Source organism: Loxodonta africana, chromosome 20 (genome assembly GCF_030014295.1).
Source record: "Loxodonta africana isolate mLoxAfr1 chromosome 20, mLoxAfr1.hap2, whole genome shotgun sequence".
Lineage (NCBI taxonomy): Eukaryota > Metazoa > Chordata > Mammalia > Proboscidea > Elephantidae > Loxodonta > Loxodonta africana.
This window is the reverse complement of record NC_087361.1, coordinates 40455500-40483307: the sequence shown is the minus strand read 5'-3', so window position 1 is coordinate 40483307 and position 27808 is coordinate 40455500. Positions and strand designations below refer to the sequence as shown.

General features: G+C 39.5%; 1 protein-coding gene across 2 annotated transcripts in view; it reads left to right on the top strand.

Moving 5' to 3' along the window:
* C20H21orf91 (chromosome 20 C21orf91 homolog) overlaps positions 1-12163 on the top strand; it is a 39679-nt gene extending 27516 nt beyond the window's left edge. For both annotated transcript variants that reach the window (XM_064273123.1, XM_064273122.1), the window contains exon 5: positions 1091-12163. In XM_064273123.1, the coding sequence (XP_064129193.1) occupies positions 1091-1257 (167 nt within the window). In that variant the 3' untranslated portion in view covers positions 1258-12163. The remainder of the gene's footprint in view (positions 1-1090) is intronic.
* The last annotated feature ends 15645 nt before the right edge of the window (positions 12164-27808 follow it).

The window sequence follows — 27808 nt, the reverse complement described above, 5'->3', positions numbered from 1 at the left end:
GACTTGAACCTCCAGCCTTTTGGTTACCAATTGAGCACGTTAACCGTTTGCAATACCCAGGGACTCCTAAGGATTCTAACACCTATCTTTTTAAGTCCAAAGCTAGTGGTCTTTATTGACCACACAGCCTCTCAGAATAATGTAAATAATGATAGTAATAATAATAGCAACTTGGATTTGTGAAGTCCTTGGCTGTATTTGACAAATATGATTTTATTTCATCCTCACAGTAACCCTGTGAGATGTTATGCCATGAGAGTATATTATGGCCCCATCATCATAACCAGTCACAGAAAAAAGAAGAGACAGTCTCTAATCCAGAGGCCATGGTCCAGACCCACCCCCCACTTTACAGCAGAGAGGAATGTTTACTATCATTATCCCTTACTGGGAAATTGAAAATGTGTTACTTGCCTGAAGCTCTTAAGAGTAGGAGCAAATATTCAAAAATCCAAGTACTCCGATTCCAAAACCTCTTAGAAGAATTTTCAGACCTGGGTACTACTAATGGAAACTTCCCGTCCATAAGTCATACTAGATATTTATTGAACCTGTTTGTAGATTCTGGTCGAAAAGTGGTTCAGGTGTAGTCATAGTTTCCATTTCTGCTGTACGTCTCTGTAGTCATTGCTTATGACTTTACATTTCACTTGATGGAGAAAAGGAATACAGTATCCCAGCTGTCTTGTTGTTGTTGGGTGTCATTGAGTCAGTTCTGACTCGTAGTGACCAATGTGGCAGAACTGCCCCTGTAGGGTTTTCTAGGCTGAAGCAGATGACCAGGTCTTTCTCCTGTGGAGCCACTGGGTGGGTTTGAACCTCTAACCTTTTTGTTAGCAGCCAGGCACTTAACTGTTGCACCACCAGGGCTCCTTCCCAGTTGGCTAGACTGTAAAATACACAGACTTCTTAGGCTAATTGAAACTTGTAAGACTTTGTGGAGAACACAGCTATCACAGCTGTTTCCTCTGGGCCAAATCAGTGTCATTGAGAAAATTTCCCTAATGTGTTCATTTCAGTTAGAGTACTTGAAATCAAAGGTTAGCTTTTTTGTGTATTAAAACAGAAACTACTTTTTAAATCTTTACAGAAGTTTTTGAAGAGTTAACACATCAAGTGCAAGAAAAAGATTCCTTGGCCTCAGAGCTCCATGTCCGCCATGTTGCCATCGAACAGCTTCTCAAAAACCATTCCAAGTTACCATGTCTGCAAGTAGGGCGAGCAGGAATGAAGTCAAACCTGCCCATAAACAACTGAACGAAACTCACAGTTACTTCATAAGCTCTACAGTTCATTGGTCTGCCAGGCATGTAAAGTTTGAAGAAAGTTATAGTTCATTCTTTTATAGTTATTAAATTTGCCATGCTTAAGGCGATGCTACAGTCTTCGTCAAATAAAGCAGATTGTTATACTCTAGTCTTTAGGGTTAATCATTTTGGGAATCTTTTTCCCGTAATTACTGAAGGCCCCCTCTCTAACTCTTACCACATGTGACTACTTCAGTATACTGTTACAATGTGATTTTATTAAACGTATTTTAACATAACCCACCTGTCAGAACTATAGAAGGTTAACAAACTGCTTAGATTAGTCTAACTACTAAAGAAAAATTTTAAGAGGGAGATAGAATTCATTATATTCAGCTCTTATTTATTATGAGCAATATTTTAATATGAAAATTTTATATGTAAATGCTATTTTAGGTACCTTTCCATTCTCTTTATACATGTGTATTTAAATGGCTCTGTATATATTACATACTTTCATGTGTGAATACGTTCATTCATATTTCAGATCACTGCGTTTTATTAGAATGTTTTTACAACTATTATCTTGTTTTCCAAAGAAAAAGTGTATTTTGGAGTAGAAATCTATCTAGTTGAATTGTTTTAATTTCTAGTAACTCAATGAAAGGGGAATTAATGAAATACAAGTAAATAAAATGCATTATTTTTTTTCTAACAAAAACTGTTCTGAATTAGTTCAGGAAGAAAATGCTAATCTAGTTTTATATGTCAACTTGTCTCCATAGAGAAAAAAGTCTCTACTACTTACTACTTTCGTTCTGATTGCTTTGATGTGTTAAGAGTTTGGACAGTGTAAATCAAGCCTGACTTCCGAATCAAATGTAATATCCAACTTTCCTCAAATTCAGTGTGCTGTAAAATTGTTGTCTTTGAAAAAAATTTAAAAATATTCAGTGTCCCACTTTGGGTAAAGGTTCAAGAATTCCTTAAGCTGTCCAAATTCTTTATCAACATCATTGAAATTAGTACCCAAAGAAAACAGCCTGTGGGATATTTTTCTAAAATTTAGAATCTAAAGGAAAAGAGGATTGCTTGACAACAAGAAAAACAGGACTTCTAACTAAAAAAAAGCCCATTTTAAAAAGGATATTTTTTTAAGTTGCTTATAATCTTTCCAAAGAGTTCTTAACTAATAGATTGTCTCAACTAGCTAGATAAGTTTTTCAGTAGTATGGTAAATGCTATAACCAATCCAGAGTTAAGTTGGTCTCTAAATTGTGTTTACAGCTGGTGCTTAGAATATTTATGACGGAGATCTTTTGCTTGAGAGAATCTACAGGAAAGCCCATTAACTTGGCAGCCTCATGCATAAATATATGAATGACTTCTGCCATAAATTTGGCAGCCTACTCTGGCTTAGGTCAGATTTTAGTCTTGAACACAAACAGTATTTGACTAAGCAAACACCTCAATCTGGTAGAACACAACTTTTTATAATGCTAAAATGTGTTAAGTTTAGCTGAGGTTATTATTTGAAAATCCATGAATTTTATTTTAGGTTTTCCCTTCTTGAGTATGACATAATTATTTTTGGAGGGAGCATTTGAAGGATGCTTTCAGTTTTTCTCAGTTCTTTGGGACATCCAAAATGAATTTAAAATCCAGGGAATGGGATGCATTGCTTTAGTTTTAATAAGCTTTAAATTTAATATGTGCAATATCAAGTTCTCGATAAATTTACCTAAAGACATTTCCTGATTATGCCAGTTAAGTATCTTAGTGTGGTTAGTTGTTATGGTCACAGTTCTGAATTTGGCTTTACTCTGTTTGGCATAATTCATTAAGATTGTTACCAGCCAGTGTGTCATCCACATTCAGGCTTCTATTTAGATGACTTAGAGACAGTCATAAAAACATTAGGGATGTGTTGGCATTCGGTCTGTCAGTAGCAGCATATTTCCAGAACGTGACCATATTGTGCAGTCCTGAGTACAACAGTGTTATCCAAAGCAAGTGTTTGCTTATCTTTCTCTTAAAGAGTTCCTGGCAAGTATGTAGTTTTACTGATGCATTTGGAATGATTGGATGGGATGACGCAGGTATTAGGTCTTAATCGGGGACCCTGATTTGTTCCATTTAGATATTTCTGCTTAAGCTCTTCAAAGGAAAGGTGCTCTTTAAAAATATCTGCGGTGCTGGTACTCACACTAGTACTTTTTTCGGACAAAATTTTTGTTGTTGTTCAAGTGTTTCACATGGCAGTTTATCCAGATAACTGGTAAACTTATATATACCTGTTACATTAATTTTCTTGATTAAATATGCAATCATTGTATTTCATGGTATCTGCAACTGTAAGGACAAGGGTCAGAGTTGAGTTCTAACTTGAGAGAAACTGTACTACCAGCAGTAATAGTTTTGGTAGGTGTGGCTACCCCGTTCTTCAGGAAGTTTACAACAAAATCTCATTATAATCAGTAGCTTCAGTTTCATAAATATCAGAAGGCAGACAGCCAATCAGCCGTTACTAACATTTTTAGGATTTGTATGACTAAGAGCAATGAAATAATACTAACGTAATTTTTTCAAGTTAGATTTCATAACTAGACAAGTTTGAGTTAAAAAGTTAGAAGTCAAAAGTGATTTTTGACTATACAGGATTGTTTTCGTAAAGATGAAAGTTTTAAAATTTCTTCAGCCTTATTAAGCTAAAAGTTTTTTTTTTTTTTCACTTTGAGATTATCATGTTATTCTTGAATTGTATTTAATACCTAAATTAGTTTTAAAAAAAGGCATGCCCTTAGGACATTGTGGTAACAATAATGATTCAGGCAGAATAGTGTTTTGTTTCAGGATGTAGTTTCTTACACACAATGTTGGAGCAAAGAAATGTTCTCAGTTTTTAGAATTACATGTTCATTTCACCACAAAGTGCCCGTTTTTATATACATTTAAGGATTATTTTTAAAATATCAGGTGCATGTTGGAAAGTGATTTCAGAAATACAGTCCAAATATATTCTATTTTATTGTTAGCTTCTTGACAGATAAATTGCAATTTCTTGGGTTTTCATTTTACCATATACCTTGTCAATGAAAATGGTTTAAAGTGCTTTCCTTTTTTGTTATGTATTCTGTAGCTTTTTTTTTTTTTTTAACCTTAGTGTTGACACTCTTGAGGCTTGTCTGTCAATTTTTGGTAGGCTTTTTAAAAAAAATTTGGATCCATTTGTGTGTTAATATTTACCAGTTTGGGTTTTGTTTTGGAAGAAATGCTTTTGTTAACAACATAAGATATAATCCAAAATGTGTATGTGCTAAACTTAAGTAGGAATTTTTAAAGAATAAGTTAACGTGTGTAGCTTGTTAATTGAGAGGTTCAGTTTAGTGACCATAAAATTAGGTTACATATACATGTATAAAAAAAAAATTTTTTTTTTTATACATGAAACCTTTTAAGTGGTACAGTGGAGTTTTAGTGTTATTTTCTCTGACTTAAGTCAGTTAGTGTACCGATAGATGTTATTTATCACTGCTTATGCTTAAGTAAGATATTTAAATATTTTAAGTACTTATTAAGAAGTTTAGTACTCTAAAACTTTAAAATATCGTCTGTTCAGATGTGGCTATGAAGCAAAGATAATTGACTTTTCATTTCAGTGTTTAATTGCATTTTTAACTTTGGTAGGAATAATTTGAGGAAATTTGTGGTAAAAATCACTAAAAGATAAAACTCTCAACAGGTTGCCTTTGCTAAGTTAAATTTCATGGGAGTTGGGTAGAGGGGAGCCTGTTTACCATAATAATAAAGTGATAGGTCTCTGGCCTAACTGTGGCACCTGGCAGTGCATAAAGTAAAGATATCTTGCAGGGATGTGTAAACCTGTTTGGAATAACAAAGGCACTGTCTTACATCTCAGTATTTTCATTTCACTGCATCCTTCCTGTATTGCGCTTGTTATAATGCGTCTAAGCGTCTAACCGATGAAGCAACTTGTGACTGTAGTTACCTTGATACGAACTATATCATAGCAAGTCCCTAATATTAAGATTTTCTTTTTTAGCATCTAGTTTGTAAGATATACTTTCCTATTCTTTTAAATTCAGATTACTAATGCATTTTAGTGATATTGAATTATCGTACAATTTTAAGTTTACCAAAGTCAAAAAAAAAGTCACAGTGATGAGAATTGACCTCCATCCCCAGTCCCCCCACCTCAGAAAAAAAAAAAAAAGTCAATCTTGCCCCAATTGCCCATAAAGCAAAAAGGAATTTTAGTAAATGTGGATTTTTTCCTTCAACATGCCTAGTGTTTATCTCCATCCCATTCCTTCCAAAATGAGGTCATTTAGAAAGTGTCCATAGTGACTACTGTTAGACGTCATTCCTGCTTTTACTATTTCTGTGTATCTCTGTGTTAGCCTTGATTTAATCCTGAGTAGCATATGGTCATCGAACTTAATCTCTCCTTGATGTTAGAAATGTTTTTTACAGAATTAGAATTTAGAATAAGAAAATGGAACTACTGTGGTTAAAAAACTAGGTTGGTTTCAAAAAACATATTTAGACATTTGGCTGTTACACTTTTCTTTTAAAACTGCAATAATTTATACATTTGTATTGCTCTGCTTTGGAACTATACCTACATTTGCTTGTCTGTTTTTAATTTTACAATAAAACAAGTATTTTGTTATCTGCTAGCTTCTGTGAATGTTTTTAGAGTACCTGTTTTTTTTTAATAGTCCCTGGGTGGCACAAACGGCACTCAAGTACTAGCCAAAAGAGTACTAGCTGAAAGGTCAGCCACGTGAACCCCCCACCGCCCCCAGGCACCTCAGAAGTCAGACCTGGTGATGTGCTGCTGAAAGGTCATAGCCTGGAAAACCCCGTGGAGCGGTTCTACTCTGCACAGGTGGAACCGACTCAGTCACAACTAACAACAGCAAATTTTTTTAAGCGGTTGATCTATAAGAACTGTTTTGTTACACGGGCTTAAGAAGTCTATACTTAAAATAGTCATCTTCAAGGAAGCCCTTTATCACCGCTCTTATTCAACATTGTGCTAGAGGTCCTAGCCAGAGCAATTATGCTAGACAAAGAAATAAAGGGCACCCAGATTGGCAAGGAGGAAGTAAAATTATCTCTATTTGCAGATGACATGATCTTATACACAGAAAACCCTAAGGAATCCTCCAGAAAAGTACTGAAACTAATAGAAGAGTTTGGCAGAGTCTCAGGTTATGAGATAAACATACAAAAATCACTTGGATTCCTCTACAGCAACAAAAAGAACATCAAAGAGGAAATCACCAAATCAATACCATTCACAGTAGCCCCCAAGAAGGTAAAATACTTAGGAATAAATCTTACCAAAGATGTAAAAGACCTATACAAAGAAAACTACAAAGTACTAGTGCAAGAAACTAAAAGGGACCTACATAAGTGGAAAAACATACCTTGTTCATGGATAGGAAGACTTAACATAGTAAAAATGTCTATTCTACCGAAAGCCATCTCTACATGCAATGCACTTCCGATCCAAATTCCAATGACATTTTTTAATGTGATGGAGAAACAAAGTACCAACTTCATACGGAAGGGAAAGCAGCCCCGGATAAGTAAAGCATTACTGAAAAAGAAGAAGAAAGTGGGAGGCCTCACTCTACCTGATTTTAGAACCTATTATACAGCCACAGTAGTCAAAACAGCCTGGTACTGGTACAACAACAGGCACATAGACCAATGGAATGGAATTGAGAACCCAGATATAAATCCATCCACATATGAGCAGCTGATATTTGACAAAGGCCCAGTGTCAGTTAATTGGGAAAAAGATAGTCTTTTTCACAAATGGTGCTGGCATAACTGGATATCCATTTGCAAAAAAATGAAACAGGACCCATACCTCACACCATGCACAAAAACTAACTCCAAGTGGATCAAAGACCTAAACATAAAGACTAAAACGATAAAGATCATGGAAGAAAAAATAGGGACAACGTTAGAAGCCCTAATACAAGGCATAAACAGCATACAAAACATACCAAAAATGACGAAGAGAAACCAGGTAACTGGGAGCTCCTAAAAATCAAACACCTATGCTCATCTAAAGACTTCACCAAAGGAGTAAAAAGACCACCAAGATATTGGGAAAGAATTTTCAGCTATGACATCTCCAACCAGCACCTGATCTCTAAAATCTGTATGATTCTGTTAAAACTCAACCACAAAAAGACAACACAATCAAGAAGTGGGCAAAGGATATGAACATGCACTTCACTAAAGAAGATATTCAGGCAGCTAACAGATACATGAGAAAATGCTCTCAATCATTAGCCATTAGAGAAATGCAAATTAAAACTACAATGAGATTCCATCTCACTCCAACAAGGCTGGCATTAATCCAAAAAACACAAAATAATAAATGTTGGAGAGGCTGCGGAGAGATTGGAACTCTTAATACACTGCTGGTGGGAATGTAAAATGGTACAACCACTTTGGAAATCTATCTGGCCTTTTCTTAAAAAGTTGGAAATACAACTACCGTACAACCCAGAAATCCCACTCCTCGGAATATACCCTAGAGAAATAAGAGCCTTCACACAAACATATATATGCACGCCCATGTTTATTGCAGCTCTGTTTACAATAGCAAAAAGCTGGAAGCAACCAAGGTGTCCATCAACGGATGAATGGTTAAATAAATTGTGGTATATTCACAAAATGGAATACTACGCATCGATAAAGAACAGTGATGAATCTGTGAAACATTTCATAACATGGAGGAACCTGGAAGGCATTATGCTGAGTGAAATTAGTCAGAGGCAAAAGGACAAATATTGTATAAGACCACTATTATAAGATCTTGAGAAATAGTATAAACTGAGAAGAACACGTAATTTTGTGGTTATGAGGGGGAGAGGGAGGGAGGGTGGGAGAGGGTTATTTACTGATTAGTTGGTAGATAAGAGCTACTTTAGGTGAAGGGAGGACAATACTCAGTACACGGAAGGTCAGCTCAAATGGACTGGACCAAAAGCAAAGAAGTTTCCCGGATAAACTGAATGGTTCAAAGGTCAGCAGAGCAAGGGTGAGGGTTTGGGGACTATGGCTTAAGGGGACTTCTAAGTCAATTGGCAAAATCTATTATGAAAACATTCTGCATCCCACTTTGAAATGTGGCGTCTGGGGTCTTAAATGCTAACAAGCGGCCATCTAAGATGCATCAATTGGTCTCAACCCACCTGGATCAAAGGAGAATGAAGAACACCGAGGTCACACGATAACTATGAGCCCAAGAGACAGAAAGGGGCACATGAACCAGAGACTTACATCATCCTGAGACCAGAAGAACTAGATGGTGCCCAGCCACAACCGATGACTGCCCTGACAGGGAGCACAACAGAGAACCCCTGAGGGAGCAGGATAACAGTGGGATACAGACCACAAATTCTCATAAAAAGACCAGACTTAATGGTCTGACTGAGACTAGAAGACTCCCGGTGGTCATGGTCCCCAAACCTTCTGTTGGCCCAGGACAGGAACCATTCCCGAAGACAACTCATCAGACATGGAAGGGACTGGACAATGGGTTGGAGAGAGATGCTGACGAAGAGTGAGCTACTTGTATCAGGTGGTCACTTGAGACTGTGTTGGCATCTCCTGTCTGGAGGGGAGATGGGAGGGTAGAGAGGGTTAGAAACTGGCAAAACAGTCACGAAAGGAGAGACTGGAAGGAGGGAGCGGGCTGACTCATTCGGGGGAGAGTAAATGGGAGTATGTAGTAAGGTGTATATAAGCTTATATGTGACAGACTGACTTGACTTGTAAACTTTCCCTTAAAGCACAATAAAAATTATTTTAAAAAATAAAACAGTCATCTTACCAATTTCTTACGTTAATAATTTCTTGGGAGAATCTTTGATACTTCTACCTTTCCCAAATGCCCAGAACTAGGGAATCTGATTTCTGTGCCTTCTTGGGTGTTGATGGATTTTTTATAATTGGGGTGATACACAGGTTGTGAGTTTACTGCTGGAGTTCCAACAAATATAAAAAACTGTATAACCGTCACTGTTGTCCCCTTCCCAGTCCCTGGGCTCCCCATTCCCCTTCTTCCACTGTTCTCATCTCTGTCACTGTAATTTGCATTTGCTGCTTTAGAACTTTCTATACATGGAGGTACTCATTAGCCTCTGGCTTTTTTTTTTTTTTTTAACTGAACGCTTTTGAGATTTCTCCATGGTAGTGCAAGGATCAGTAGTTCATTGTTTTCTTTCGCTGAGTAGTAGTAAATGAGTGTATTACACTTGTTTATCCATTTGCCTCTTGATGAATATTTGGAACTATTATTAATACAGCTTTTATGAATTTTTTTAAATTGGCTTTTTTGTTGCTGAGAATATATACAGCAAAGCATAGACCAATTCCACAGTTTCTACATGTACAGTTTAGTGCCTGATTACAACCTCAGAGTTGGGCAACCATTTTCACTCTCCGTTCCCAAATTGTCCCTCCCTTGTTAGCATAAACTTACTGCCACCTAAGGCTCCTGTCTAATCTTCCCAATTATTAATTTGATCCCATATAGGTAGTTCTTAAAAGGTCATGGTGCTCAAGGCAGACATTTTTTTACTAGTTAGGCTAAACTTGTTCAGTTTTAAGATGACTTTTGGTAGTATTTTTGATTGAAGGTTTAAAGATTATTTCAGGGCCTTATTTTCAGGGATTCATCTACCCTCCATGGCTCCAGAAAGTTGAGTCCATGAGAATTTTAATTTTCTGTTCTGTGTTTTCCCCCTTTTGGTCAGAATTCTATGGAATCTTTGATCAAAATGTTCAGTAACGGTAGCTGCACACCATCCAGTTCTTCTAGGCTCATGGCAAAAGAGGCAGTTGTTCATGGAGGCAGTTGGCCACACGTTCCATATCCTCTTCCTGTTCTTGGCTCTCCTTCATTGTTCCAGATGAATAGAAATGAATTGTGCCTTGGATGGCCACTTGCAAGCTTTTAAGACCTCTGATACTGTGCAGTGCAATAGGTAGCACAGAAGCACTAAACACATCATTAGGCCAAATATCTGGGATGTCTTATGAAACCATGACCCTAAATGTCCAAACCAAGGAAACAAATCTATAAGCAGCCTTAGCAACTATTTTTTTTTGATCACTATTATAAATATATCACACAACTTTCGCCAGTTCAACTTTTTACAGGTGTGCAACTTATTGACAGCAATTGCAATAATAGGCTGTGCAGCCCTACCCTTAATGCAATTTTCTCATCACTGTTAGTCCCACTTTTTCCCTTCCATCCTTCACCTGTTAACCACTAATAAACTGGTCTCTATACGTTTACCTTTTCTTGTCTTTATATAAGTGAAGTCATACAATATTTGTCCTCTTGTGATTGGCTTATTTCACTCAGCATAATACCTTCAAGCTCTGTACTGTAGCAAGTATCAAGACTTAATTTCTCCTACTGGCTGAGTAGTATTCCATTATATGTCTGTACCACATTTTGTTGATCCATTCATGTGTTGATGGGCATTTAGGTTGTTTCCACCTTTTGTTGTGAATACTACTACAATGAATATTGGCATACAAGTCTCTTTGTGTAAGTCTCTCCTTTCAAGTCTCTTGGGTATATTCCTAGGAGTGAAATTGCTGGTTCATATGGTGGCTATATTTTTAGTTTTTGGGGGATCACCACACTGTTTTCCACAACAGCTGTACCATTTTGCATTCCCACCAGCAACGGATAAGAGTTTCAGTTTCCCCACATCCTCGCCAGCATCTGTTTTTTTTTTTTTTTTTTATCTTAGCTGTCCTAAACAAACAAACAAAAAAAAAAACCCGTTGCTGTCGAGTCGATTCCAACTCAAAGTGACCCTATAGGACAGAGTAGAACTAGGGGTTCTTTCCAAGGTGGATTCAAACTGCTGGCCTTTTTGATAGCAGCCAAGCTCTTAACCACTGCATCGCCAGGACTTCCTAGCAATTGTAGTGGGAGTAAAATGGTATCTCATGGTAGTTCTGATTTGCATCTCTGATGGCTAGTGACGCTGAGCATCTTTTCATGTGTTTGGTGGCCATTTGAATGTCCTCTTCGGTAAAATGTCATTTCATGTCCTTTGCCCATTTTATAATTGGGTTATTTATCTTTTTGTTGTTAAGTTGTCCAAGTTTTATATATTTTTTGGTTAGATTCTTGTCAGATTTGTGGTTTCTGAAGATATTCTTCCAGTCAGTAGCTTGTATTTTCACTTTTTTGGTAAAGCCTTTTGATGAACAAAACTTCTTAATGTTTATAAGGTCCCACTTACTTATTTTGTCTTTCCCTGTTTGTACCTTTGTTATTAGATAATCTGTTTTTGAAAGCTAGGCCTGTGTTGCTTCTGCTTGTTCTTTTAAGAATTTTATGGTTTTAGTTTACACATTTAGGTCCTTAATCCATTTTGAATTTGTTTTTGTATATGGTGTGAGGCATGGATCCTGTTTCATTTTTCTGCACGTGGAAATCCAATTTTTCCGGCACCATTTATTGAAGAGACACTTCTTTTCCATTAAGTGGACTTAGCACCTTTGCCAAAAATTAGTTGACCATAGATGTGTGGGTTTATTTCTGGATTCTCTATTCCATTGGTCTATATGTCTATTGTCATGCCAGTACCAAGCTGTTCTGATGACTGTAGCTGTATACGCATTGTCTTTGAGTCAATTCTGGATCATAGCAACCCTATGGGACAGAGTAATGCTGCCCTATAGGGAATCCAAGGAGCAGCTGGTGGATTCGAACTGCTGACCTTTTGATTGGTGGCTGAGCTCTAAACCACTGTGCCACCAGGGCTCTTTAAAATCAGGAAGTGTGAATCTTCCTACTCTGTTCTCTTTCAACAATATTTTAGCATTTGGGGCTTCTTGCTGTTACATACAAAGTTGAGGATTGGTTTTTCTATTTCTGTAAAGAAGGCTGTTGGAATTTTTATCAGGGTTGCATTGAATCTATAGATCACTTTGGGTGACATTGACATCTTAATATTAAGTCTTCCAATCCAGGAACTTGGAACATCTTTCTTTTTTATTTAAGTTTTCTCTAATCTCTTGCAGGAAACGCTGGTGGTGTAGTGGTTAAGTGCTACAGCTGCTAACCAAGAGGTCAGCAGTTTGAATCCACCAGGCGCTCCTTGGAAACCCTATGGTTTCCTACAGGGTCACTATGAGTTGGAACCAACTTTAGGGCAATGGGTTTGGGTTTTTGTGAAATCTCTTGTAGCAGTGTTTTATAACTTTCCTTGTATAAGTCCTTCATATCCCTGGTTAGATTTATTCCTAGGTATTTTATTCTCTTAGATGTTATTGTAAATAGAATTGTCTCCTTAATTTCCCTTTCAGATTTCTCATTGCCGATGTATAAAAAATCCAACTTACTTTTGTTTGCAGACCTTGTATTAAATTGGCTTTTAAAAGAATTTTAAAGACAGGAATGTGACAAATTTTTCAAGGTCACTTGTTAGCATGTTGAATCTGAATATTTTGTAAATTACCATTTTTTTCCCATGAATTATTTTTTAAACTATTTATTTGTTTTTTTTTCTGTAAGAAATAATGCAAAACGAGGAAACAAAGACAGTTGTACAAAAGATCAGAGGCACATTACGGAATAGGGAAAGCTTCAGAATGCTTAAACATTTCATGGGGTTCTAAGAGAAGAATCCTAGTCCTTGAAGGTCTCATCAAACTAACAATCTAAGTCACACTTAAATTTTCAGGACAGGGAACGAAACAACTGAGTTTGGTTTGAGGAGATGATTGGGAAGAGTACCAGACCAGAAATGAAGTTCTGTGCTGAGCTTTAACGGGTTTGTGACTTTTAGGGAAATTCATCACTTTAACTATTCTAAGCCTGAATTCACTAAGAGCAAACAATTGGTAGAATAAGCATACTGCTGCCTTATCACCTCTGTTCCTTTCCAGTTTCCAAGTCTTCTTGGAGTTTTTCAAACTACTTTCTAATGTCATTATAGGACCTGGAGTTCTTTGCAGGTACCTTAGGGACTGGCAAGTGGGTGTCAGTGTGTGTGGGATAGAATAGGAGGGTAGTCCAGGCAGAACAACTCTTGGATAATTTATCTATTGGTATTTTTTAATTATTCATTAAAAGCTTTTTAGAACATTTTACGTTTGAAACTTCTATATTACATCAGTGGATTTTTCTGAACCTCATTCCACTATTTGGATGGCACAGACCATTTTCATTTTAAAAAGCAAAAACTTATAATCCCAACCTCCCTTATGTCCGGGACACCACACCCTCAGTGATGAATCAGAGAAACTAGATGAGGAGGATCAATGTTGACAACAGCAGTGTATAACAGCAGGTCAACACCCAGTAGCCCATATTCTAGTGGGGACAACAGGTAAGCTCCTGGCATCTGTGTTGAGTCGCCATTGCAATGTATGAATTTGGCCATGATAGTAACTTATTAATTGCCTTTGTTCCTGGCCCATTTGTAAGACTTCTGGGCAGTCTGTCCATTGAGTAAATTCCTTTTTGGCCTAAATCAACTAGTTACTTTCTCTAGCTTGCAACTGAGAACCCTGTTACACCTAACCTCATCCACTGGATACTGGACCCCAGTGTTCTTCCAGTCTGAGATCTTAGAAAATTGGTTTCTAAAAGTGAGCTAATGAAGGTCACCACATCTCTAAACTATCCTCAGGACCACATGGGCTGCTTGCTGAGACTGATTGGAAGATTCTCAAGAAAAATTGAAACTCTTGGTGTAATACAGGTTTACTGTTAAAAGTGTTCATTTTTTACAGGAGAGGTGACTTTTGGGAACTTCCCACTGTCTGCCACTAATAACTGAGTTTGTATCTAGCAAGATCTTTGGGGGAGAAGCAATCTAGTGGAAACAGTGATGACCTTGACTAGCTCTGGACTGTGTTTCCCTGGTAATACTAAGTAACACCCAGCCAAGTAAGTATCCGTTGAATGAATGAGGGATTGAGAGACTTCAGAGGCAGCACCAAGATTGTATGTCTTCTAAAAGGAAAAGAGTATTTATCAAAAAAAAAAAAATGCCTCAGTCCCTCAACCGGTGACTACCACATGCCCCTTTCCACCCAAACTCTGTGACTTTTTCAGGCCTGTAATAACTCACACTTGCTCTGTCTCCATTTCTTCCAAACCAGTGGTTCTCTAACTTTAGGTTTCATCAAATTTACATTGCTGAGCCTGACCCCCAGAGTTTCTACATTTATAGGTCAGAGGTGGGGCCCAATAATTTATCAGATTCCCAGATGATAATGCTGCTGGTGTATACTGACTTTTGAGAACCACTGCCCCAGAGTTTACTTCTCAAAAGATGTGATGATAACACTTTCCCTCTAAAAGACCTTTCTAGATTACCATTGCCTACAGAATAAAGACCAATCCTCACAGCTCAGCATTTACAGAGCTGACTCCCACCTATTTTCCATTTCTGACTCATAGAAACCCTATAAGGACAGAGTAGAACTGACCCATAGAGTTTCCAAGGAGTGCCTTGTGGATTGGAACTGCTGAGCTTTTTTGGTTAGCAGCTGTAGCACTTAACCACTGTGCCAGGGTCGCTATGAGTCAAAATCAACTGGACAGCAGAGGGTTTTGTTGTTGTTGTTTTTTGTTTTTTGTTTTTTTTCTATTTTAATCCTTTTATCAAATTGAGGTTTTGATTTTGTATCCCTGTAGGCTTCGGGCCCAGGGATACAAAAGTTGACAAGACTTGTCAGTCAACTGAAAACGATTCTGCCAACAAACTAAAAAAGTAATGATTGAAAAGTGTCCATTGGATTTAGCAACCAGAAAGTCATTGAGAACAGTTCTACTGGAGCAGAGGGAGCACAAGTAGAAGACCATAATGGATTGAAGTGGGGGTGGGAGGCAAGATAGTGGAATTAGGGTGTGATCTCTTTAAGAGGTTTGACCATGAAGCAAGGTTGAAACAGTCAGAGGGAATTTGGGTTCAAGGTTATTTTTTAGAAGTTGGGAAGTACTTGAGCATGGATATGCTGTGAGGACAGATCCAGTGGAAAGGCTAAAGATGGAAAGGTAGCAATAATCAAAGGAGGAAAGTTCTAACGAGATGGAACAGGATATACCTAGAATCTGTCTTTGAAGAGGTTTAGGATGACCTCAAGCTTTGAGACTTCACAGAAACTACAGATGAAGGTGTTTGAGGGGAATTCATTGGAGAGTACGTTGAGAAAGTCCCTACCTGGCTGCCTCATTTTCTGTGAGAAACCAGAGTTGAGGTCGTCTGCTGAGAGAGAGGAAAAAGATGGTGGGGTCAGAGGCTCAAGGGAAGTAGTGAAGCATTAAATTGTTGGTTCTTGAGGAATGGAAAGAGGTCCTGGCTGCAATGGACTGTTTAAAAGAGGTCTAGATTAGGGTCCGTGACTCACTTGTTGGCTGAGTTTCTCCAAATTTGTGTTCAGCTTTTTTTGTACAGAGAGGGAATATTTTTTTAATTGAAATAAACTAAACTGAAAATAGATTAGAATCTGGAACTCAGATAAACTTATGGTTCAAAGAAGAAAATTCACAAAATTTCTACATTAATAGGTGAAATTTCTTTGTGGGACAATGAGAAATTTGAAAAGCTATCACACCCAGCGCCTGGTTAACCCAGAACTAAAACCATTCCCGAAGACCACTCTTCAGGCAAAGATTGGACCAGACTATAAAACATAAAATGATAACTTGTGAAGAGTGTGCTTCTTAGTTCAAGCAGATATACAAGACCAAATGGGCAGCCCCTGTCTGGGGAGACAGGATGAAAAGAGACAGGAGCTAGGTGGATGGATACAAGAAACCTGGAGTGGAAAGAGGGAGTGTGCTGTCACATTGTAGGGATTGCAACTAGAGTCACATGACAATATGTGTATAAAATTTTGTATGAGAGATTATTAACTTGAGCAATAAACTTAAAGTACAATTTTAAAAAAAGCTATTGCAAATGGTACGTTAAAAAAATGAATTCCTTAGTTTTAACTCATTATTTTTCAAGCAATAATTTTCACTTGCTCTCTGAGTAATCGGTCCTACAGGCAAGAATGGAGTTTTGAAGGCCAAACCCTTATAGATCAGTTGATATCAAGCTTCACCAGAGGGAAGATGGGAGATCTCTAATCTTGATAAAAGAAGATTATATAAGAGGATTGTCAGTATATGGTATGTGGACGAAAGCCAAGGCATAGCTAAACACAGTTTCTGATCTGTGGCCTCAAATAAAAGGCAAGGTAAAAACAGAAGGTCTCTTCTTGGGGGAAGGGACAACTGAATTGAAAAGTGATGGAGGAAGTTACAACAAGCATGGTGATTGCACAGCTAGCATCCAGGAACTTGAGTTCTAGTCTTCCTCTCCTACTGCTGGGCGCTGTTGCATCTCTTAGCCTGTTTTCGCCTCTGTAATAAATAGAAATGAACTAGATGATCTTTAGGGCACCTTCATATGCTACCATTCTCTAAATAAAGTGGATTTCAAGAAATCTGCATTGGAGAATCTTCCCAGGCCCTGCATCTGAGCTGAAAAGGCACAAAGGAAGTGTGGTGTCATTGAAGAAGAAACTGTGAGGTGCTTCTACTTCAAGCAGGCTATTTCTAAGATTGTGACAAAAGAGAAGACGTGGCCGAATCAGCTGACTCATAAAAACCAGTTGCCATGGAGTTGGTTCCAACTCATGGTGACCCCTTGTGTGTCAGAGTAGAATTGTGCACCATAGGGTTTTCAGTGGTGGATTTTTCAGAAGTAGATTGCCAAGCCTTCCTTCCAAGGTGCCTCTGGCTGGACTCAACCCACCAGCCTTTCAGTCAGCAGCTGAGAACATAAACCATTTGCACCACCCAGGGATTTTTTTTTTTTTTTTTTTTTTTTACATACTGCTATTTAAGAGCTTCTGCATTGCAGAAAAAAAGTCTATAAGCCTTGCCTCCATATTACTTTTCCATATTCTAATATCAGGAGAAATTATCTGGGAGAGAATATCCTCTTAGGATCAGTGGGTTGGGTCTCCCACACAAACAAACTGGATCACCTGCAGCCCAGTTCCTAAAGGCTGGCTCTGAGGATGTTTTCACCGAGGCATGGAAAATGAGAATGTAAAGGCAATGTAGAGAGCTGTTTAAGTAGGATGATCTTATTCAATCATTAGCTGCCATAGAGTCAGCCCCCAACTGATGGCAACCCAAGCACAACAGATCAGACCATTATGATCCATAGGCTTTCACTAGCTGATTTTTGGAAGTAGATAGCCAGGCCTTTTTTTCATAGACTATCTTAGTCTATAGAAAACTAAACCAAACCCATTTCCATCAAGTCGATTCCAACTCAGTGACCCTGTAGGACAGAGTAGAACTGCCCCAGAATGTTTCCAAGGCTGTAATCCTGACGGAAGTAGACTGATACCTTTCTTCCGCAAAGGCACTGGGTGGATGTGAACCGCCAACCTTTTGGTTAGCAGCTGAGCACTTAACCACTGTGACACCAGGATTCCTTTTAGCCTGTTGCTGTCCAGTCAATTCCAGATCAGAGCAACCCTATAGGACAGATTGGAACTTCCCTGTAGGATTTCCAAGGAGTGGCTAGCTGGTGGATTCCAACTGCCGACCTTTTGGTTAGCAGCCAAGCTCTTGACCCCTGTGCCACCAGGGCTCCTTTTTGTCTGTAGAATTGTCCTTTATTCTGGAATGATGTTTCCTATCAAGGGGATAGCAACTTATTCTTTCTTTAATGAAATGATAATGACAATAGATAGTAGTTTTGCATTTTTATTTGGTCCTTACTTAAAAAAATTAAATGCGTGAATTCAATAAATCTGGAAACCATAGACCTGGCATTACCTACTGCAGGTAGCCACCTCTGCAGCATTGCCCCAAACTCCTGTCTTCAAGATCTCCAGAGAAGGAAATGCACTCACAAGGCTCTTGTAAATTCCAAATTTTTCCATATTGTCTAAGAGGACTTAGAGGAACAGCTTTTTTCATTATTACATAAAGGATCATTTTTTAAAAATAATCCTTTATGTAATAATGACAGTTACCAAATTACCCATCTTTCTCCTTGTTGGGTGTTCAATCTTAAATTATTTGGTGAAGACTGCATTTTATACAAAAAGTAAAATATATATGGCTCCTCATAGCTTCAACACCTAATAATTTTAGATAAATTATTGAAGGTCGTTAGAATGTTACATGTTTGGTTTGCTCCTCTCTTATTCTCCTGGCTCCCTTCTAGTCCACAAACACTTCTCTGGAGAGTTATTTTGCATCAGAGAAAGATACCACTCAATCCCAACTACCACCAGCCCACAGCACAAGTTTTTACACAGTCTTGGGTGTTAGAAGAGAGCTTTAGAACATCCCAGGACTAAGTGGGTAAACAACTAAATTGTTAGTAATTTCACAGTGGGAAGGGCTGCTCCTTCTTGTTCTAACGGATAGCTCTGGAACTAGAAAAGGCAGCTTCTGGCCCCCCTCCTAAATTTATCTCCTCTGTGGCTGTCAGACTGCTTCTCACAAAAGCATCGGAAAAAAATGTGGGGACCCTGGGCACTGCTGCCCTATAGAAAGAGGGGTGTGGGTGGGGGGGTTGAGGAGCTAGTAATCTGTACAACATTTCTTTTCCTGCTTCTGTCTCTTCTCATCTTCACACCTGTGTGAATAAAGTACAGGACAATGGCCTTCCATGTCCCATAGGGCTACACTGCTTTTCACCAAAGTATAGACTGAATTTCTGTCTCAGTTAACATGAATTGAGATATTTAAATACCGTAGGAAATCACTAAATATGCATAGCTAAAGGAGCCCTAGAGAGCCTCAAAGCTTTTTTTTATCTAAGCCCTTCCTTCAAAAGAAATTCTTCAAAAAATCCTCATGTAAAATGTATGAAAGTAGAGCTGCTGTTGCTCTACCTGAAGAACAATGGAGATCATTGGAGCTAAGTCCCTGTCATATCCCTCTCAGAGACCCCCAGCCCAGTTCCCTGAACCTACCATTGTTGGCTGCTGAGACAGCTCTGAGGGGGCTGTAGGCCCTTAAGTACCTACAAAGCACTATTTTTGGAAACTTGTCTAATCCCCCTCAAACCAAAAAACCAAACCCCGTGCCATCGAGTCGATTCCGACTCATAGCAACCCTATAGGACAGAGTAGAACTGCCCCACAGAGTTTCCAAGGAGCACCTGGCAGATTTGAACTGCCAACCCTTTGGTAACCAGCCGTAGCACTTAACCACTACGCCACTAAATCACTTAAGACACTTCCAGAAACTTAAGAAACCTTGTTAGCTCCAGAGCCAAGAATCAAACCCCAAATCTTGTAATTCCATGTCCAGTGCTCCCATGATACGATATCACCTCCAGCTGGGTTTCAATTTATGAAATAATATTGGAGGCATTATTCCCTGTCCTTGATCATAGAGAATGTGACCCAGCTGGAGCTGGGCTCACAAGGTCACATCAACTGGGCCCTGAGGTATAAAGACAATAAACTACCCCCCCACCAAAAAAAAATCCATTGCCATTGAGTTCATTCCGACTCATAGTGACCCTATGGGACAGGGTAGAACTGCCCCATAGAGTTTTCAAGGAGTGCCTGGTAGATTTGAACTGCTGACCTTTTGGTTAACAGCCATAGCTCTTAACTACTACACCACCAGGGTTTCCAATAAAAACTATAGCTAGGATAATCTTGGAAAATACCTTTCAGGGAACCTTTCCTATAAGACAATCAAATAGAACACCAAGAACTTTCCACTCATCTTTTTCTATTAGGATATAGTATAATAGAACATCTGTTGGACCAATAAAGGCCCTCCCCACTGTCATTACTGAAACCTGTACCAATGATTGTTAAGAAAGACAATTCAAAAGGTAGGATCACTTTTTCTAGTCAATCTGTGAAAAGGCGAAGCTTTCAATGGTTTTGCCACCTTGTAATGCTAAAATATACTGGTCATTCTGTAACGTTCCTTAGACTCAGGCAGACGTGACTCTAGTAGCATGCTTGTCCGTTTTCCCATCCTTACCTATTCTGTAATATTCCTTGTGGCTGTGGCAGCATGCTTGTCCGCTTCTCGCTTTTGCCTTTTTTAATAGATGCCGAATAAAACTTTCCTTTTGCTTTATTAAACTTTGTGGTTTTTTTTCCCTACAACAGTTTTTAGCTTTTGTTTTTATCACGTAAGGTCTTCTGCCTAAGGGAATTCCAGTTTATTTGTCTGCACTTTGATGGACCATAAAAGAGACAGAAGAAGACAACACCAGAAAAAGAAAAAGTAGGGCAAGCTTTCCCTGCTAACCAAGGTTTTGTCAGAACCAGGATAATCACTAGTGAATCCGAAGGCTCTCTTAGTGTCCTCATTCTGAAAGGCAACCAGGATAGGCTACAGGAGCAGTCCTTATCATTAAAAACTGGATGAAGCAACTGGCTTCCTTACCCCAGAAGGCCAGCTTCAGCAAAATTCATTCCTAGGAGATTTCTCGTCAGAGCTTATAAATGTTCTTTGCTATTACCTGGAAAAAAAGGGAAAACGCATACCATGTTGCTCCTGACTGGTTCTTCAAAGTAGAGAAGCTAAAGTCATACATTATTGCAGTCCTGTATGGGTGGATGGTGTGCGTGGGATTTCCTTTGTTAACAAAAGGAAATCACGACGACACGTACAAACTCCCTATTATTATCTGTTGTATAGAAATATATTTTGTACCAAACCCTAGAACCAGTGATAAGGCTGGGGAGGGTAGCTGAAACAACAAAGCAGCTCATTAAGAAACCAAATTCCAAATTCCAGTCTTATACCTAAATGAACTTGAAATGGAAACCTAGTTAGCTACAAAGAACTTTGGGATAAAACCTGAAACTGTTAGTTAAGCAGCCCTCTTCTTAGTCATTAATGCTGATTATAAGTAAAAGGAAGACCTCTCCAATTACCCGTGGCTTTTTTTTTTTAGTTTCCTGTTGTGCTAATGGACAGGAAAAGAAACTGAGAATGCTGCTGATCAAGACTGCCCGTCTGAATGCAGCCTAGAGCTTGGCCACACGTCTGGGTGTGCTGAGTTGTTCTGATCAGCCAGCTTTGGTAAAATCTCATTACTGAAGATGCCAGAAATAGCAACAGCAAAATGCCCTAAGAAAACCAAAAAAAAGGGGTGCTGCCCCTTCACTCCTTCTGGAACAATTCAGTTCATTAAAACAAAAATCATATTAAGCCAGTAATAGAAACTGTTTGAAGTTCGTTGAATATACAATTTGCAAATCGGGGTAACATTTCAACTAGTGTGTCAGAAATGTTATGAAGATGAGAAAACCCCACTGCTGTCGAGTCAATTCTGACTCATAGTGACCCTACAGGACAGAATAGAACTGCCCCACAGAATTTCCAAGAAGTGCCTGGCGGACTTGAACTGCCGACCTCTTGGTTAGCAGCTGTAGCACATAACCACTATGCTACAAGGGTTTCCACAAAGATGAGAAGAACTTCCAAAATTCTTATACCAAATCTAACAGGTTTTGCCATGGAAAAAAGGGTGGGAACAAATCTGATAAACAAATTTGTAGTCAGGAAGGATTTCCATACACCTTTGTCTTGAAAAACAATTAAAATAATTACTGATTTACCCTAAACATAGTTCCCAGTCTGACCTTTGGAGTCTGTTCCCGGAAACTGACTGAATTACTCAAACAAGCACAATGCTCAAGGCGAAACAGTCTTAACTAGTTTACCTTGACCATTGTTGGACTCAACGGTGGCTTTTAGGAGCCGGTTTTTTCAAGGCTCAAGGTTCAAACGGGCATCTAAGGGCAATAGCCTGTGTGAGTTACCCCAACTTCCATGAAAGCCAGAAATCTGGATTCCAGCAGAATTAAAACTCTTTTGTTAAGTCCAGGAACCAGTAAACAAAACCAAAAACCAAACCTGTTGCCATCGAGTCAGTTCGAACTCATAGAAACCCTATAGGACACAGTAGAACTGCCCCATAGGGTTTCCAAGGAGCAGCTGATGGATTCAAACTACTGACCATTGGTTAGCAGCCGTAGCTCGCTGTAGCTCTTAACCACTGCGCCACCAGGGCTCCCCAAGAGCCATTAGGAGGGACAGTGAGGTAGGTGTCCCACCACAGGAGTGGGGCTGCTGGTGACAGGGGTACGAGTTGGAGCAGGGCAAGGAGGGCGTTGCATGGCAGTGGGTGGAGTGACCTGGCACAGGCTGTCAGACCCCGAGCAGATGAGGAAGACAGCCAGGGGGTGAGGGGAAGGCGGGGGCCTGGCGCAGTGTGTCAGAGCCTCGACGGGCTGGAGAGAGCATCTGCAGGAGGAAAGGGGGCAGGAATGGTGACAGGGTTAGTTAAATACAGGAGGTTTGATCAAATAAGTAAAATGTATCAAGGATAGTGGGACACTGGTTTCTCACCCTTGAAACCCAAACCCAGTGCTCTCAAGTCGATTCTGACTCATAGCGACCCATAGCACAGAGTAGAACCGCCCCATAGAGTTTCCAAGGAGCGCCTGGCAGATTCGAACTGCTGACCCTTTGGTTAGCAGCCGTAGCACTTAACCACTATGCCACCAGGGTTTCCCTCATCCTTGAAGGGATTACAAATAGGGAAAGACAGAACTAGAACGAACCCGGTGGTGTTGGATTAGAATTGAAGGTATTGGGGTAAACCCATGATTTTAGATAGAGTAGATAGATAAATATAGATGCGTATGGATGTAAATGTGTGTATGTATGTGTGTGTCCACTGAGAGGGTCTGGGAACAGCGACCACTCCTAAAAGCAATGAGCACACCTAGAACCCAGATCCTGATGTTTAAAAATTGTTCTCCACTAACACCAGGAACACCTTAGAGAAATGACAGAGTCCAGAACTCGGCCAGGGAATATGAAGATGAGTTTGGAGCATCTTTTCTTCCCAGAAGGTATAGAAGTGAAGTGCTAAAAAATATTAGGGGGATGGTAAATGATCGATGATGGAGTTGAGCTATAGAAAATGTAACAAATTTACAGATTTTTGGTGGGTGGGAGGGGAGGGTAAACCACATTGCTACAGCAAGGAAGCCTGGCACTTGAGATACCAAGGACTTCAACTTGAGAAACACGGTAGTCTCTATTTGAGAAGCTACGAAGGAGTTAGGTGGGAAAAAAGGGATAGGTTCTGGAAAGTTGTCATTTAAGCAAAGGTGGGTCCTTTGGAAGCGGGGACAAAATTGTGATTGGGCCACATGTCTTTTCTTTCATTTCTAACAGGTTGAATATTTCTTGGTTTTACTGATGAAGTCTCAAGAGAATGCGAGCTTGGGAAAAATGCCAGTTAAGTAAGGTTTACAGGTGGGTACACCTGGCCTGGACTAAACTGGTTGTGGTCATTTCTGGTCGTCAGAGAAATGTCAAAAGGACACAGAAGCTGTGTTGAAGGGGCTCCCTCTGGCCAAATCAGGGATAATTTAATCATCAAAATAAATAACAAGTCAGTTGAATAAAATAGGAAACTGTGGGTCCATACTAATAAAAACAAATAAATTGAGAGTTTGTCATAAGAGATGGGATATTTACATAATCTCAAAATACACCACTCCCCCCAAATAATTATGAATTACAAAAACTAATTTCATGATGAAAACGCCTGGCTGACTCCACCTTCAACATATGATCAAAATTGTCACTGAGAGCGAGGATGAGGATGGGCATGGGAAGAGGCATAGTAACTGCTATTTACAGTGCCTGAAACAAAAAAAATAGTTGAAAATGTTTTTTCTAAGAAAAAAAAAAAATCGTACAATGGCTCACAACACAAATCCTTGATCCTTAGACTTTCAAATGTTAGCAGTTGGAAAGAAGAAATTCTAAAAGTGAGTGAATTATTATTGTCATTGTTATTATTGTAGGTAATAAACACTCTAGCATTTGTGAAGTCTTGTTGAAGGGCAAACATTGTTCTTAACGCTTTACGTGCATTGTCACATTTCATTTGCACAATTTCGCTGTGAGGTAGATACAGTCATTATCTCCATTCTACAGATGAGGAAACTGGGCCATGCAGAATTGAAGAACTTAGCCCAACATTGAAGGAGGCCTGATGGTACAGAGGTTAACCAAAGATTGCTAACCAAAAGGTCGACGATTCGAACCCACCGGGTGCTCACTGGGGAGAAAGATGTGGCAATCAGTTTCTGTAAAGATTTACAGCCTTAGAAACCCTATAGGGCAGTTCTACTCTACCCAATAGGGTCGCTATGAGTCAGAATTGACTTGGCGGCCCCAGGTTTTGTTTTCTGGTGCCCCAGCATCACGCTGTAAAGGAGGTGAACCCAGGCAGCTTAATTCTGGTGCGTGTGTTTAAAGTGCCAGTTCTAATCCTTTATTCTAATCCCTCTTTACTTTTAATCAGTCATCAAAAATCTATTAACATTGCCTATTAACAGCCCCCAAAACGTGTCTGGGACCTATTTCTCTCCTCTTGGCTGAATTTAAACCCTGCACTGTAATGTTTTGGCTCTTCAGGAGCCTACCTCCTTCTCCCTGAGTCCAGGCCCGCCTCCCACTGAGCCATACTCCAGGCTCTTTCCCAAGGGAACTTTCAAAGACAGATTTATCCACCACAGGCTCCTACTTTTAAAAAAAGGTGATGGTATTTTGTTGCCTGAGGGTGGGGTTCAAAAGTCTTTCAAGAAGATATTCAAGGCTCTGCACCTTTGAGCCCAACCGACTTTTACTTACCTAATTTTTTTTTATCTCTATAGGGTCGCTGGACAGCAAAGGGTTGGGTTTTTTTTTTCTTAATCTCTCATCACACTTTTCTATGATTTTTCTATGATTTGTTCCCTCTAACCTTCTCAATGTTGTTGTTAGCTGCCCTCCAGTCACCCTACTCCTGGTGACCCCAAGCACAATGGAATAAACCTGAACAGAAAGCTATCCAGACAGGTTGGGAATAGGAGCGGGGTGATCCATAGGGTTTTCATTGGCCAATTTCCAGAATGGCTGATTTTCAGACGTAGATCACCAGCCAGTTTTTCCTAGTTCATTTTAGTCTGGAAGCTCCACTGAAACCTGTTCAGCATCATAAACCTAAACCCATTGCTGTCAAGTCGATACTGACCCTATAGGACAGAGTAGAACTACCTGCATAGGGTTTTCAAGGAGCAGCTGATGGATTCAAACTGCTGACCTTCTCGTTAGCAGCCTATCTCTTAACCACTGTGCCATTCAGCATCATAGCAACGTAGGAGCCTCCACTGACGGACAGGTGCTGGTTGCACATGAGATACCATTGGGCGAGAGCTGAACACAGGTCTCCAACACGGGAGGGAAGAATTCTACCACTGAACCACTTCCTAAGGTTCTCAAATTCCTGGTCCATGTCATACACAGCTCCTCTTCTCTGCCTCTGTCCTCTCTAGGCTGTTTCTGGAATGCCCTGCCCCAATCCCCTTCTTTCTCCAGAAACTCCTTTTTATCTTTTAAGACCCATTTTAAATGTTCAGTTGTCTGGTAAGCTTTTCCCCAAATATCTGTGCTCCTGTAACACTGCTTATAGCTCTGCTTTAGCAAACATTTGTTTAGGATCATTCTCCCCCAAAGACTGAGAATGCCCTAAGGGCAAGGACATGTCTTTGGATCAACATTCCTTAAAGAGTGACTGGTAGTAGTTAATAGGTGCCCATTAAATTAATGTTGAGTGAATGAATTGGATCTATGTATACACTGCTTCCAAATCTAGAGAGCCATTAACTTGGGATGGAGTAAGAGGCCATTTTAAAACGTGGAGGTTTATTTTAGAGGCTCTTGCTTCTCTAATTTCCTAACATGGTAGATTTCCCGCAGTTCCACATCCAGTTCACTGATCAACTATCAAACTGAAGGACAGGTTGTCATGGCATCCACAGTGACTTACTTGCCTGAGGGAAAGTACCTGTCACACATTTACATTTCGGCCTTAAGGTAAAAGCACTTTTTTTTGTTTGTTTTCAGAACAGAGCAAGATTCTTGAAAACTAAAACAAAAAAAATCCAGTGCTGATTGTGGTCAGTGATAAAAACCTGGTATCACTTACAAAAGTGTACAGGTTCTTGAGGTTCGTCCGTGGTCCTGGGGCTGGTGTTTGTGGCCATTACCACTACAGATGAGTTACCCAGCTCCAAAGTTCCCCACAGCTGACTTGTACAAAAAGAGCCTATGATAAGCTATCCTGTCAAGATGATTCTTTGAGAAGGTTTTCAACTGCTGGCTATATGGGTGGTGACCGGAAAACTCCCGCTAGTAGAAGAAACCAAAAACCAAATCTCTTGCCATCGAGTGAATTCCACCTCATAACAACACTATAGGACAGAGTAGAACTGCCCCCCACAGAGTTTCCAAGGAGTGCCTGGTGGATTTGAACTGCCAACCTTCTGGTTAGCAGCCGTAACTCTTAACCACTATACCACCAGAGTTCCCACTGGTAGAAGAGGCTCCAACATTTGTATGAAAGGTCACTCTGTGGCAGGGTGGTGAAAGTAATGGCTAAGGAGAGGTTACTTAGGAAGCACCTACAATAGTCTAGATGGCTTTTCTTCAATTGAGGGAGACTGAAATCTTTCTTTGCAGTACCCTGATGTACTAACCTTTGAAGTATAACCAGTTGTAGTCTAGTCGGTTCTGACTTATGGTGACCCCATGTGTTTCAGGGTAGAATTCCACTCCATAGGGTTTTCACCAGATCTTTCGTCTGAGGCATCTCTGGGTGGATTCAAATTGCCAACCTTTTGGTTAGTAGCCGAGCTTTTAACCACTTGTGCCACCCAGGGAGTCCCTTTGAAGTATGTTGTTGTTGTTAAGTGCCGTCAAGTCCATTCCGTATCATAGCAACCCTATGTACAACAGAACGAAAAATTGTCCAGTTCTGCAACAGCCTCAATCGTTGTTGCTATGTTTGAGCACATTGTTGCAGCCAGACTGTCAATTCTTCTCGTTGAGGGTCTTCCTCTTTTTTGCTGACCCTCTACTTTACCAAGCATGATGCCCTTTTCCAGAGACTAGTCCCTCCTGATAACATGTCCAAATTATGGATAACCTTGTGAAGAATGGGAATTCCAGAACACTTAATTGTGCTCATGAAGAACCTGTACCTAGACCAATAGGCAGTTGTTCAAACATAACAACTAGTTGAAAATCAGGAAGGGTATGTGTTCGGGTTGTATCTTTTCACCACAGTTATTCAATCTGTATATAGGTATGATGAGCAAATAATCAAAGAAGCTGGACTATATGAAGAAGAATGTGGCATCAGGATTGAAGGAAGACTAACAACCTGTGATATGCAGGTGACATAACCTTGCTTGCTGAAAGCGAAGAGGACTTGAAGCACTTACTGATAAATATCAAAGACTGCAGCCTTCAGTATGAAAGAAAACAAAGATCCTCACAACTGGACCAATAAACAACATCATGATAAACAGAGAAAAGATTGAAGTTGTCAAAGATTTCATTTTACTTGGATCCACAACCAATGCCCATGGGAGCATCAGTCAAGAAATCA